The sequence below is a fragment of the Artemia franciscana genome, chromosome 3, assembly GCF_032884065.1.
Source record: "Artemia franciscana chromosome 3, ASM3288406v1, whole genome shotgun sequence".
Taxonomy (NCBI): Eukaryota; Metazoa; Arthropoda; class Branchiopoda; order Anostraca; family Artemiidae; genus Artemia; species Artemia franciscana.
The window spans coordinates 52,342,320-52,356,426 of NC_088865.1; the positions used below are offsets into that span (position 1 = coordinate 52,342,320).

Genomic DNA, 14,107 nt, shown 5'->3' on the forward strand with positions numbered 1-14,107 from the left:
TGGCCAAAGCTTCTCATTATCGGCCAACAGTCTAAGGCCAAAAAAGCAGGTTGTCTCCAAATGGCATCGGAAGATTTCGTAAAGAAAGATCTAAGGGATATAGGAACTTCGTCATGGGAGGATGTAAAAGGGGGGCTTTGAATATACTGGGATGGAAGAGAAGTGTGCATAGCTGAGTTGGTTTCAGGTCCCTTAGTGCTGAAGTGAGTTGTTAGAGGTAGTAGCATCAACTTCACGCTTCTTGAGGAGAAAATAGACTACTGGATGGCTTTACTTGCTCTGAAACCAGGAAGCTCAATACATAATGCTTTGGTGATTTTAAATCAATTAATATCTCATTATTTTCAAAGAATTGTTTTTCCCCTTTTTATTTGAGACTTTTTGATTTGATGTTTCTTTTATGGCACACGATGGCAGAAAGCATCACTTTATAGTGGAAAAATCTTTCTTACTACTTAAAAAGAACACTCGAACTTTGAATTTCTAATCAAACAAACCTTTTCCTGACTGTCTAGAACTATTGGTTTGATACCATAATCCCAGGGAAAAAATATTTGAGTCCATGATCAACCTTCTGAAAAAACTCAAATTTTCACATTTTTGCAGATACGGGCATGAAATCATTACAAAGAGTTTTCTACAATGTATAGAATTTTATCATATAGTTTTTACCAAGATCACTTACTCTTTTGAGAGTGTTTTACCCATTTTCGAAAATTAAGTCCAAGCAAATTCTAAGTCCAAATAAAAAAAATCTAAGTCCCCCCAAAAAATCTAAACCCCCACAAAAACATCACAAGTATTTTTTTTTTTTGTAATAGATAAAATCACGACTGACATTTTCATATAATCTTCATTTTGTGTTTTAAAGTGTCATAGGTGATTTTTTTGTAATAAGTATATTCAATGTGACTTTAAGACATGATAAAAAAAAGTTGAAAATATTTCAGTTAAAAAAAAAAACAAAGTAAAAAAACGTCACAACAAACATTATTTTTCTAATAGAAAGAAATCACGACTGACATAGAATGTATATCATCTTCATTTTGCATTTTTTAAATGTCAAAAGTGAATGTTTTTGTTTAAATATATTTAATTTGATTTTAAGACATGGAAAAAAAAGTTAAAAATTTCAACGTTCAAAAAATTCCGTTCAAAACAAAAATTTGGGATTGGAGGACAAAATTTTAATTTGGGAGGGGGAGGTCATTGGAGCCTTGAAGGGGTACATAGGGACCCCAACTCATGCGCAAGCGTAGTAATGGATAACCAATGTGCTCGGGACCATTCAATTACAGAAATGATACCTGGCCGGTTTTAGTCATTACAGTTTTTGGAGATCAAAACAAGTTTCATTGACCATCGCAAGAATATGTCCGTATAGCAATTATCGGAAATTACTGTGGTATGCATGTTCTCGGAATGATACCAAAACTGTGACCGGGAACAAATCACTGATAGCACTAATCATATATCTAACACCAACTGAGAAATTGCTTGCGCAATTAACTTGTTACAATAAAATGATGCTTAACACCAGTTGGCTAGAGCCCAGAAACAATACAATGATTACCTAGAATATATTTTCTAAGAACATGATATCATCAATGACTTTTAGGTTCAGTCGAGTAAAGTGTAGTTCTTTTACCGTAGGAAATCATGGGTCTCATGATCAGTTCCTAGACCAGACCTAAATTTGCTAAGATCGACGGAAAAAGCTACTTAGAAGCTAAAATGTGTTCCTGGAAAAGAAAACATATCGCCATCTACAACAGTAGTTAATGATAATACCATCTATGGCTTACTGGAGAATCCCCTGTTTCAAGGAATGCTCTTATCTTAAAGACGATGGTTAGACAATACCAGATAACGCGTCATTCTTGAAATCCTCGGAAACATTTCACGAAAGTCCCGGCAATTAGGATAGGGCTGCACTTAAAGTGCATAACCCCTCAAAGTACCGTTCATCAAAAAGTACCAAAACTAGTATCAAAGTAACAATATCAAAGAAAAAATATCAAAGTAATGAAAGCATCAAAGTAAATAAGGTATCGTAGTAACAATAACCAGCTTGCACGGCAAATCGAAGTTGCCAAGTAAATCAATAAAACCAAGTATTAAAGTTAATAAATTGTCAAAGTAACAATAAGCAAGTTCCATAACTCAGAGACATTTCCCCGGGGATTGGGGGCGGGGGGTTCAACCCCGGAAGCATAGTTATTTGGCCTTAGAACGTTTTTGAACAAATTAGAAATCTCAAAGTTTTGACCGGATGCCCTTTGGGAAAGTGGGGCGTGGGCTAGTTTTGTCCATTAATCACTTTGAATCCTATAAAATAACCAGAAGTTTCAATTTCCGATCGAACGAGTCCCATCCAAAGTTAATACGACCACCCCTTCCAAAAAATTGTATGTTCTAATTACAGGCAATTTACATAAGTTACAATCCTTGCCCCAAGGACTATGGAGGATTTCTCAGCCCCTAAGTTATAGTAAGTTGAATTTTGGATTATTTTGAAGGAAATGGATTTTTCTAAATTTTGATAAGATGTATTTTAATTTTGTCAAAACTTTATTAAAATTTTTCGTATCTTATCAAAATTTTTAATAAGATGGCAAAAGGGGGGGGGGTTACTTTTTGATCACTTTCGATTTTTAGAAGAGGCATGATAAATCCTGATTTCTGGTTGAATGAGCTTCCTCCCAAGTTTATATGACCATTGCTATGTCCAAATTTTATCGGACGCATTTGGGACAAAAGGGCTTTGGAGAGGGGGGAGGGAAAGCTAGTTGCCCTCCAACCACTTTTGACCCTTAATAAGGGCATTAAGAATTCTTATTGACAATCAAATGAGCCCCCTCCGTAGTTTATGCGACCATCCCTTCCATAAAAACTTTATATGCCCCTGGGCCATAATTTACAGTACTTGCCTCCAGACTTTGGGGGCTGTGTTATCCCTGAAATTTATGGTATATGATCTTTGGTCTGTGTTGGACAAAATGGCTATATGAAAAAATCGATAAGACGTATTTGGAGAAAATAGGGTTGGGGGGAGGAGGCTAGTTACCATCGAATCATTTTTTACTCTCAAAAACAGAATTAGAACTTCCGATTTCTAATCATTTGAATCTCCTCTGCTGTTTATAAGACAACTTCTTCCATTAAAAACTGTATATGCTCCCGGGGCACAAGTTAGACTCTTCCCCTGGGATCCTGGGGGATGTTGACCCCAAAGTTTTGTTAATTGATCGTTGGATTATTTCAAAGAGACTGTCTATCTAAAAATTTTGATCGAATGCAATTGAGGGAACGAGGGTGTGTGTATGTGTGTGCGCGGGGTATATACCATCCAATCACTACTGACTCATAAAAAGATTAAATGAGCCACTTTTCGAAATTTACACGACCACCTCTTACATAAAAACCTTATACGCTCCCGGGGCATAACTTAAACACTTACCCCCAGCTTTGGGGGAATGTGTGAAACTCTGCTGTTTATAAGACAACTTCTTCCATTAAAAACTGTATATGCTCCCGGGGCACAAGTTAGACTCTTCTCCTGGGATCCTGGGGGGATGTTGACCCCAAAGTTTTGTTAGTTGATCGTTGGATTATTTCAAAGAGACTGTCTATCTAAAAGTTTTGATCGAATGCATTTGAGGGAACGAGGGTGTGTGTATATGTGTGCGCGGGGTAGATACCATCCAATCACTACTGAGTCATAAAAAGATTAAATGAGCCACTTTTCGAAATTTACACGACCACCTCTTACATAAAAACCTTATACGCTCCCAGGGCATAACTTAAACACTTAACCCCAGTTTTGGGGGAATGTGTGAAACCCAAAGTATTTGTTATCTGATGTTTCAACTATTCTAAAAAGATGCCTATCTAAAAATTTCTACTGGATGGGTTTGCGGAAAAAACGACGTAGGGGGGGAGAGGGTTAGTTGCCCTCGGATCTCTTTTGACTCATTTAAGAGTGACATAGAACTTTCAATTTCCAATCAAATGTCCTCTCTGAAGTTTATACGAGAATACCTCCCATTAGAACCATATATGTCCCCTAGGCATAAATTATATCAAATTGTCTGTGTCAATCTCATTTTCTAGCATGCATCGAGAAACATTTCCTTAAAACAAGCCAATTGTAAGACAAATCCTTGATTTAACAAACCATTGTTATATGGTTCCCTTCCAAAAATATTCACTTGACAGAACCATTTAGTAATAACCTATCTAATTTAAGCGGAAACCATTTCAAATTGTCTATGTCAACCTCATTACTAGCATGCCATGTCCAATTATAATATGAACCTGTTAAAAGTTCCTTTAATTTTCAAAATCAGTGATGGTTTCTCAGCGTACATTCAGTGAACCGAACTTGTTTCTAGCATATAATCAAATATTTTCCTAAAAGAAGCCAGTTTCAAGACAAATTCTTGATTTTTAATATTTATCAATTTAACAACCTATTGTCTATGGCAACCTTCTAAAAAATATTCACTTCACAGAACCATTAGCTAATAATCTGTCAAATTCACGCAGAAATCGTTTCAAATTGTCTCTGTCAACCTCATTTTCTAGCATGCAACGTCAAACATTTCCTTAAAACAAGCCAATTGCAAGACAAATCCTTGGTTTAACAATCTGCTTAACAAATTGCTAAAAACCGGTCAAATTTTCGAAAAAATAATTTCAAATTATGTATGTCAACCTAATTACCAGCATATCAGGTCCGATTCTAATTTGAACCTAATCAAAACTCTTTAATTTTTATCAGATGGATTTGAGGAAAAAAGGGCGAGGGGGGCTATTTTACCTCGGATCTCTTTTGACTATTGAAAAGTGAACTAGAACTTTTAGTTTCCAATCAAATGAGCTCTCTCTGAAGTTGCACCCTTTCCATAAGAACCCTATATGCCCCCAGGACAACTTAAAATGCCTGCCCCCCGCCGTGGGGGGTTTTGTCAACACTAGTTTTTGTTATCTAACTTTTTACTATTCTTAACAGAATGATTATCTCAAAATTTTTATCTGATGCATTTGGGGAAAAAACAGAATGGAGGGGGGAGGTTATTTTCCTTCCAATCGCTTTCAACTCTTAAAAAGTGAACTAGAACTTTCTCTTTCCAAACAAATGAGCTCTCTCTGAAGTTTATCCGAGAGTCCCTTCCATTAAAACCATACATGACCCCATGACATAAATTACAACACTTTTCCTCGAACCCTGGGGGGCAGTTGTGTGACACAAGAGTTTTTGTTATATGATCTTTGAATTATTTTTAACAAAATGGTTATCTCAAAATCTTTATGTGACACATTTGGGGAAAAAAGGCGTGGGGACTAACTGCCCTTTGATCAGTCTTACTCTTAAAAAGTGAACTACCACTTTGAATTTCCAATCAAATGACCCCCCTCTGAATTTTATACAAGCATCCCTTGTATCCCATGGAAAAATGGGCATGGGGAGGAGGGGCTAGGTGTCCTCCAATAGCTTTTGACTCTTTAAAACTGAACTTCAATTTCCAATCAAATGAGCCCTCTGTGAAATTACAAAAACCATATATGGCTTCATGGCATAGCTTACAACGTTTTCCCCCTGGCCCTGGGGACTTGTTTTGACACCGGGGTTTTTGTTATCTGACCTTTAAACTATTTTTAATAAAACAGCCATCTAAAAATTTTTATCTCATGCATTTGGGAAAAAAGGTCATGGGGCTAGTTGTCCTCTGATCACTTTTGATTCTTAACTAGAACTTCCACTTTCCAATCGAATTAGCCCTGCTACTACTACTACTACTGCTGTAACTACAACCATGATTAAAGGTATGAAGGTGAAATTTTCAGCAAATATTGAGGAGGGAGGCAGAACTGAATGACAAACCATCTGCATGCAGGTTGTAAATAGGGCATATTAGCAAAATATGGGTATTTTCGAAGACCACACCGCCTTTCTATGACACACAAATAACATTTCAAACAGGGATAAGTTCTTTTAATTAGATAGTGAAAAAAAAAAGACAAAAACTCTGAATATAGCAACTGCATATGCAGTGACCTTTGATGATGCTGATTATGATCACAGTACATGTGATCAAAATATCCAGAGTTTTTGGCATTGTTTTTTCACTGTCTAATCAAAGGATTTATCTCTATTCGAACTGTTATTTTTGCATCAACAATATGCCTTACAAATAGCTTGGTGAGTGAAGATGAAACTTATAGGGGTTTGTTCAATAGAATGTTGAACTAACCAAAAGGCAATATTTGCATCCTACTACTACTGCTACAAATACAACTACACTTACTACTGCTACTGAAGCTAAGGGTATTAAGGCAAAGATTTCACGGAGGATTGAAGCAGTGTTGAATTAAATCAAAACACACTATGTGCATACAGATTGTCAAAAAAGCAGGAAACTCAATAATGACTGAGGGTATCAAGTTGAAACTTTCAGGGGATGATCAATATACCAAGGACACTTTGGGGGGAATTTGAATTAATCAAAAGGCACTATGTGCATTTTATCACAATTGCAACTATATTGACTGCTAAACCTACTATTTCTACTGAGGTTAAGGGTATTAAGGCGAAACTTTAAGCAAACATTTATGGGCGGGAGGGTTGTTAAAATAAATGAAAGGTTGCCAAAAGATGTACAAGTTATTTTTCAGAAATAACTGAGAGCATTAAGTTGAAACTTCCATGGTGTGTTGAGAGGAATGCTGAACTAACCAAAAGGCATTCTGTACATACAGCTGTAACAACTACTTCTGCTACTGTTACTATGACTACTGCTACTGAGGGTAAGGATAGAAAGGTGAAACATTCAGGGAATGTTTAGGGGGATGTTGTGCTAAACCAAAACAAACTTTGTGTATTTATGTTGTCAAAAGGACATATCAGCAATATCCCAGGAATGGTCTAGGCCTCTAGGGTATTAAGTTGCAAATTTCAGGGCATATTAAGGGGTATGTTGAATTAGACAAAATGTATATACAACTACTGCAGTGACTGGTACTACTAATGATACTATTACTAATACTGTTATTGTTCTCTGTAAGCTAAGCCAGAGTCAACCAAGCTCTGAATAAGTACCTGGATGGCTGGCCCCCAAACCCCCATTGCACTTCCTGGCTGAAGGGCCACAAAACAGAGATTAACACCACCAATCTGGACCTAGAGGGTCTAGTACTGTCATACTTACTGACTTTTTTCACTACTACTGCTATAAATGATTAGATTAGATTAATTTATTTCAAAAACATGTATACAAAACATTTTGCTGCACCTGCTAAGAAAGCCCCTTTGGGCTTGTTGGCAGCAGGTGGCAGTCATCTCTACTCTACATATTACTACATACAAAGATTCTACTTATGACACTCACGTATTATTAATATACTTATTAATATACTTTTGCATCATTACCATACTATTCTTTGGCAAGGAAGAATCTCTTAACAACAGCTTTGAAGGAAGCCAAATGACTCGAATTTCTTATTTCAATTGGAATAATATCCCATACAGAGGGGGCAAAATTTCTAATCACGAAAGAAGCTCTAGCCGTATTTCTAAATGGGTGTACCAGATTTGATGCCCTCGTGTATTGTGGCTATGAAGATCACAATTAATGGAGAAAAAATTTTCGAAAGAAGAGGGAAGTATATTATTAATAAATTTATATGTGAAAATACTAACTTGGTAGTCTCTTATTTTTGAAATATCAAAAAGTTGATTCTTAGTATAAAGTTCATTAATATTATGAGTAAATAAAGTTTTAGGTGATAAAAGTTTAACGGCTTTATTTTGGATTTTTTTTATAACATGATACAAAATTACTAGCCCATAAAGAGCAACCATAGCAAATATACAGGTAAAAAATAGCAAAATAAAGTAATCGAAGAATTTTATAGGATACTAGGTTTTTAACTTGGCGAAGCACACCCAGAGATCTGGACAACTTTGAAGCTATAATATTTGAATGTGTTTTCCATGATAGATTTTCATCAATCATAAAACCTAAATACTTTGTTACCTTTACTCTTTTTATTTGATTTCCGTTTATTATTAAATAAAAAAACAAGTTTTTTTAAATGAAAGTAAGGAGCGACATTAAAACTTAAAACGAACAGAAATTACTCCGTATATGAAAGGGGCTTTTCCTCCTCGACACCCCGCTCCTTACGCTAAAGTTTTTTACTGTTTTAAAAAGTAGAGTTGCGAGAAAGAATCAAACTTTAGCGGTCATTACCACGAACTGTTTGATTAATTCTAAATTAGTTTCAATACTAGATATCCGAGAAAATAGAATGTAGTTAGTTTTATTATAATTTAATGTCAAAAGATTGAAATCTGCCCACTCAATAAACTCGGTCATTGCCTTTATCATTTTATCAAAAAGTAGATCAACTGATGGAGCAGCTACAAGTAAAAGAGTATCGTCTGCAAAAAGGATTATACCAGCCTCTGACAAATAATACTTAATCCAATCAATAAATATTAAAAATAAAAGAGGACCTAGTATAAAGCCCTTGCTACTTAAACTACAAATACTACTACAATGGCTACTATTAAAACTATTGAAGCTAAGGATACTATGGGAAAACTTTCAGAGGATAGGGAACTAAATTGAAACACTCAATGTGGAGACATATTATTGACCGGCTGTAGCAGCTATATTTTAGGAAGAGCTTAAAATTCTAAGCTGAAGCTCTCAGTGCATGTTGACTGGGATGTAAAACCAACCAAAAGGTACTACATGCATACTACTGGTTCTACTACTACTAACACTACTGTACTGCTAGGGCAAAGGGTATTAAGGAAACATTTTCAGGAAATGCTGATGGGTGTGTTAAATTAAGTTGAAACAAACTGTGTGTATGTATGTATTACATACACATTGTGTTTATGTGGCTATCAAAAGGCTGTATCAGTAGTATATCAAGAATGGCTTAGAGAACTAGGCTGAAACTTTCAGGACATATTGAGGGGTAGGTTGAACTAACAAAAATGCAATATGTTCACATTGACATGACTAACAGGAGTAGTAGTACTTCTACTGCTGTTAGTACTAATAATACTAAGGCTAATAGTATTAATGTGGAACTCTCAAGGAATATTGAGGGGGATGTCATGCTAGATCAAAACATGTTATTTGCATGCAGATTATCAATAGGCTGTATCAGTAGTATCTCAGAAACAGCAAAATGTATTTAGTTAGGTCTACTAGGGCATGAGGGGGATTCTGAACTCAACAAAAAAGATACAATGTGAATACTATCACTGATCACTGCTAATTCCACTACTGCCATTGCTTATACTACTCCTATGCCCCCAACTATTACTTTTGCTACTGTGGATACTAATATTACTAACACTGAAGGTATTTATAAACTTTCAGAAAATAGTAAGGGCGGTGTTGAATTGAATAGGTACAGTCTATGCACATGTATATTGTAAAAGAGGTGTATTACCAATATCCCAGCAACAGCTTAGGGTATTAGGTACAGGTATAGCTTAGCTGGAATTCCAAGAGCTACCAAAATTATTACCACTTTTGACAATAATATATACTCTACAAATACTACTACTGCAACTATTGAACTAAATCAAAATGGCTAAAGTGCATCCATGTGGAGCATCCAAGAGTAGAATAGGGTATTAAGTAGAAACTTTGATGGAAAGTCTCTTGCTTTAAAAAAGAATCAAAGGCACTGTGGGCATGCCAGCTGTCAATGCATCATCTTAGCAATATCTCAAGAATGACTGTGGGTATTAAGTTGAAACTTTCAGGCCTGCCGCTATTACTATTTCGTCTTTTACAAACTGAACTAAATCAAAAGACAGTAAATGAATCCAGGCTGCAAAATCGTATATATACAATGTTTTAGAAAGAGCATTAAGTTTTAGTTTTCAGAAAAAACTTGAGGTGTAAAACTAAACCAAAGGATATGATACTATCTGTTCATTTTTTCAAAACAGTGCATACTTTTGAAAATTAGGGAAAACCTTTGTCCAATATATAAATAGTGTGACAAAGTATGAATTCTTATAGACAAAAAAAAATCAGAATATTTTTATTTACCAATGAAAAAGAAAATATAAATAAAAAATAAATAGAAATTAATAGATTTTTTATATAAGATTAGTTTTCAAAGAAAAGTAATAAAGAGCTACATTAAACCAAAAATGAGCAGAAATTAAGTCAAATAACCTTTTAAGTGTAAAACCACCACAAATCATGACCAATAAATAAATGAAACCCAAAACAGACAGAAATTACTTCAAATAACCAAGTCAAACTCAAAACAAGCATAAACTAAGAAAAGTAGGGCTGATGGCCCCATGCCTTCTAAAGACTGGAACTGAATTTGCACTTTGCTGAAAATAAAATTCATTTTCATTGATTTCTTTTTTTACTTTTATAAATCCAAAATCATTAAGAATTAAAGGAATAAATATGAGTATATGTATATTAAACTGTTAATCTAAATTCACTTGTTCTTTTACTTTATTTCCAGGATAAATATCTATTTGCTGGATGATATTATTTAAGGTAATTTAAGAATAATGGTATTTCCTTTTTTAATATTATGAGAAATAGAAAGATTCAGTGCAAAATAAGGATTATTGTGTTCTGCTTTTCAGACCTAGGCTTGGCTGATGGCTCAAAACTATTTGGTGTACCTGATAAATCCTAAATACAATCTGACCTTGACCACATTCAGTCACAATAGTCCTCTGCACCAATACACTATGAATGATAACTAGACATCATCCCCCATACCTCTCCAAACTTGCACCAGTGGCGAAGATCTGGGGGTCACTATAGATGATCTTCTGAAGTTCCATGAACACTCTGCATAAACTGTTTCCAAAGCAAATTCTAGCCTTGGACTTATGGAAAGAACACTTACTAGCCAATCACATGGAATCTTCTTAAAGCTATACAAAGCAATTGTGAGACCAGTTCTTGATTTTGAAACCTGCCTTGCTGGTCGTTTTGCAAAGGTGATATACAATTCATTGAATATATACAAAGGAGGGCCACCAAGTGCATATCTGGACATTGTGAGCAACCATATAGTGAAAGGCTATCTAACATAAAACTCTCATCTTTGATCCATTAATGCAAGTGGAACAACATGCTACTCATGTATAAATTTGTCAGCCAACCCCTAAATAATCTCTTTACCCAGTTACCCAACAAAATACAAACACAACATCATTCTAAGTAGCTTCATAAGCCCAGGCTTAACAGTAGAATTAGACAAGACTTCTTTAGCCAAAGGGTTATCAATAATTGGAAGTGTTTAAGCAAGAAGACAGAGTCTTCAACATAAGCTGAAGTTTTTAAAAGGAGACTTGACAAAAGAGCAGGAAGCTAAACCTTCAAGATATAACTAGAGCTGCCCATTGTCTGTGTCTTGTACATAGTGGTTAATATATATGCATATATAAGAGTTATGCTAGAATGCTGATGCTGCTTGTCATACTCAACCCACTTGTATACTCTATCAGAAAGTTGATGTTTTGCAGTGGTGTCTACTCTAAACTACAGGAAAATGGTCCCCTTGATCATACCTATATGTGGTCACCATTCCTAAGTGGGCTTAAATTGTATCTATCCTAGCACACTCTTAGTTGGAAGGTGTGTCAATGGGCTATAAACATAGTCACAACCCTGTTGTTTTATATTTTGTGTAAATTGTTTTAATTGCCATATCAACAATGGAGCCAAACATATTCAACATTGGACCTTATTTTGCTTCAAAGTTAAATATGTTAAATATGACAGAACATCAACAAAGGCATCAAGTAGTGTATTCACCTTCCATCTAAATAAGGAAGTTTTAAATATAATAATCGTTTTAAATATACATGCAATGTAAAACCCTAATTACTTCTAATTCCTTGTTTTTAATAAGGCTTTTACCAGGCAATGTCTTTAAATTAGGCTTACAAGTGAAATGCTAATTCTATGCAGAAAGAGCATAAAAAGGAATTGAGCAATTTATTCACCTTCTTTATGAAAAGTGGTATCAAGGTTTCACTAATAGACTGAGCTCATGGCCAATACAATTCTTTCCATCAAAAGACCATTTAATAACTGCTTCTAAAATGAATATTACACACCAGCTAACCCAAATTATAACAGGACATTGTCAGTTAATTATTTCTTAAATAAAATTAGAAAAGCTAGAACCAGAGAGTGCATTTTTGGTGAAAGTGAAACTTGTAGCCACTTCCTGTTTACTTGTCCTGTTTATTTCTTACAATGTTTTAGTATGGAACTAGAACTGCATTCTTTAGGAATTAATTTCCCATTTTGTCCTAGTTTAGTAATTTCTGATAAAGTATTAAGGAAATGCTTGGATAGATTTTTGTATTGAACTAGAAGACTGGTTTGATATTAATATTTGATATTTATACCTGATTGGTGCCTTTGATTGTAGCATTTATTAGTTTCATTTATTCTATTGTCTGTTTTTTTTTCTTCCTATGTAGTGTTAGTTTGTAGACATTTAGCAGTGAAATACTTGTAAAGGTTTAATCACTTAATAAAATCATCACCGTCATCGATGTATTCACCTTGTCTCTATATAATTCATTTCTAAATGCAATAGTCCTTTCACTACCACATTCACTTTAAAGCCCATAAATAGACCCTAAAGTGACACCCAATTCATTATTTACAATAAGGCTATTGGTGGGTAAGGGCTTTAAATTAGTTTACAACTGAAACAATTATTATGGTTAGAACGAACATAAAACAGTACCTCATACTGTATTCATCTTGTCTCTATGTAATTCATGGAGTCATCTCTAAATTTCCCAAAACCCTTTAACTTATTTTAAAATAATATTTGATATATGATGGATCTTAAATTCTTCTGTAGCCTATCTAATGATTTTGAGAGGTCAAGAAACCTATTCATAATGAATATAAAACAGATGGAGGGGCAAAACAATAATAAAAATATTTAGAACTATGTAAAACCATTGATAGACAGAGTTACTTCTAGAGGGGGGGAAGAGGGCAGTTGCTTTGGGCACTGTGGCTTGGGAGGGCACTGCAGCTAAGAAATTCCCTAATTTGGTCTAAGCCTTCACTTTGATTTGGCTTTTTTTTTTGTTTATATTTGAGTCAGGAGTGGGTAGGATACAAGATTTATTATCAGAAAAGGAAGTAGGCTAATTTTGAAAAAGCATAGAACAAGAAGCCTTATTAGGCTATCAGGTTTTATTCAAATGAGCCATAGCTCTACAGTTCATTACCACGAACTGTTTGATAGGCCATGGAAAAAGAGGCAAAACACCCAAGATAAAGGTCTTGAATAGCAGCTCTCTAGATACAGACACACTAGAACAGTAAGAGAGACATTTCTTGACTACTAATTTAACGATCATGTTTATGGTTCTGTGTCCACTCCTTTGTCATTTTAAACAAGCAGTTGTAAGTGCTTCAAACATCTTCCCATGGAATTATTAAGACTTTGGAATAATTTCAAGAGTTTTATTCACCTAACTCTATTTTCTAAAATAAAAAAAGCCCCTAAACTGGCATTTCAGCAAATCTTCCAAAGAAATCACTAGAGTCAAGACAGTAGGCAAAAAAAAAACAAAGTTAAGACCTATCTCCTAAGCATGTATTTTCAAAGCCTCAGAAAAGAAGACAAGTAGAAAAAACTCAGAAACAACTTTATGGAGTAAGGCTAACTATAAACATATTCCTGGAAGATTAATTGCCTAGCTCAACCACTTCCACAAGAGTAAGATAAATATGCCTAGCCCACCAGTTGCCTACCCTGGGTTAAATTAACAAGATCTAAGGAATACCTACACGATATTGCTAGGAACATCATCTTTGTGGGTTGTCAGAGTTTCGTGAGACTTCACTTCTATGTTATTTATAATAGAGGCCACATCATCTGCACTAACTTTGAACTTTTGGGCTATGGATCCCCAGGTCATGCTTTTAAAGTTTAAATTTTTGCTCCTGTAAATTTTTGCTCCTGTCGAAAATTTTCTCCGAAACATATTAAACAGATTTTCGCTAATCCTTGGTATATATTTACATGATTTTTTGCAATAATGTTCACA

At 34.8% G+C, this 14,107-nt stretch overlaps 1 protein-coding gene across 1 annotated transcript in view; it reads right to left on the bottom strand.

Moving 5' to 3' along the window:
* LOC136025397 (uncharacterized) overlaps nt 1-13,995 on the bottom strand; it is a 42,053-nt gene extending 28,058 nt beyond the window's left edge. Inside the window, exon 1 of the mRNA XM_065701391.1 lies at nt 13,848-13,995. Coding sequence (XP_065557463.1) covers nt 13,848-13,978 — 131 coding nt within the window. The 5' untranslated portion in view covers nt 13,979-13,995. The remainder of the gene's footprint in view (nt 1-13,847) is intronic.
* Between the last annotated feature and the right edge of the window lie 112 nt (nt 13,996-14,107).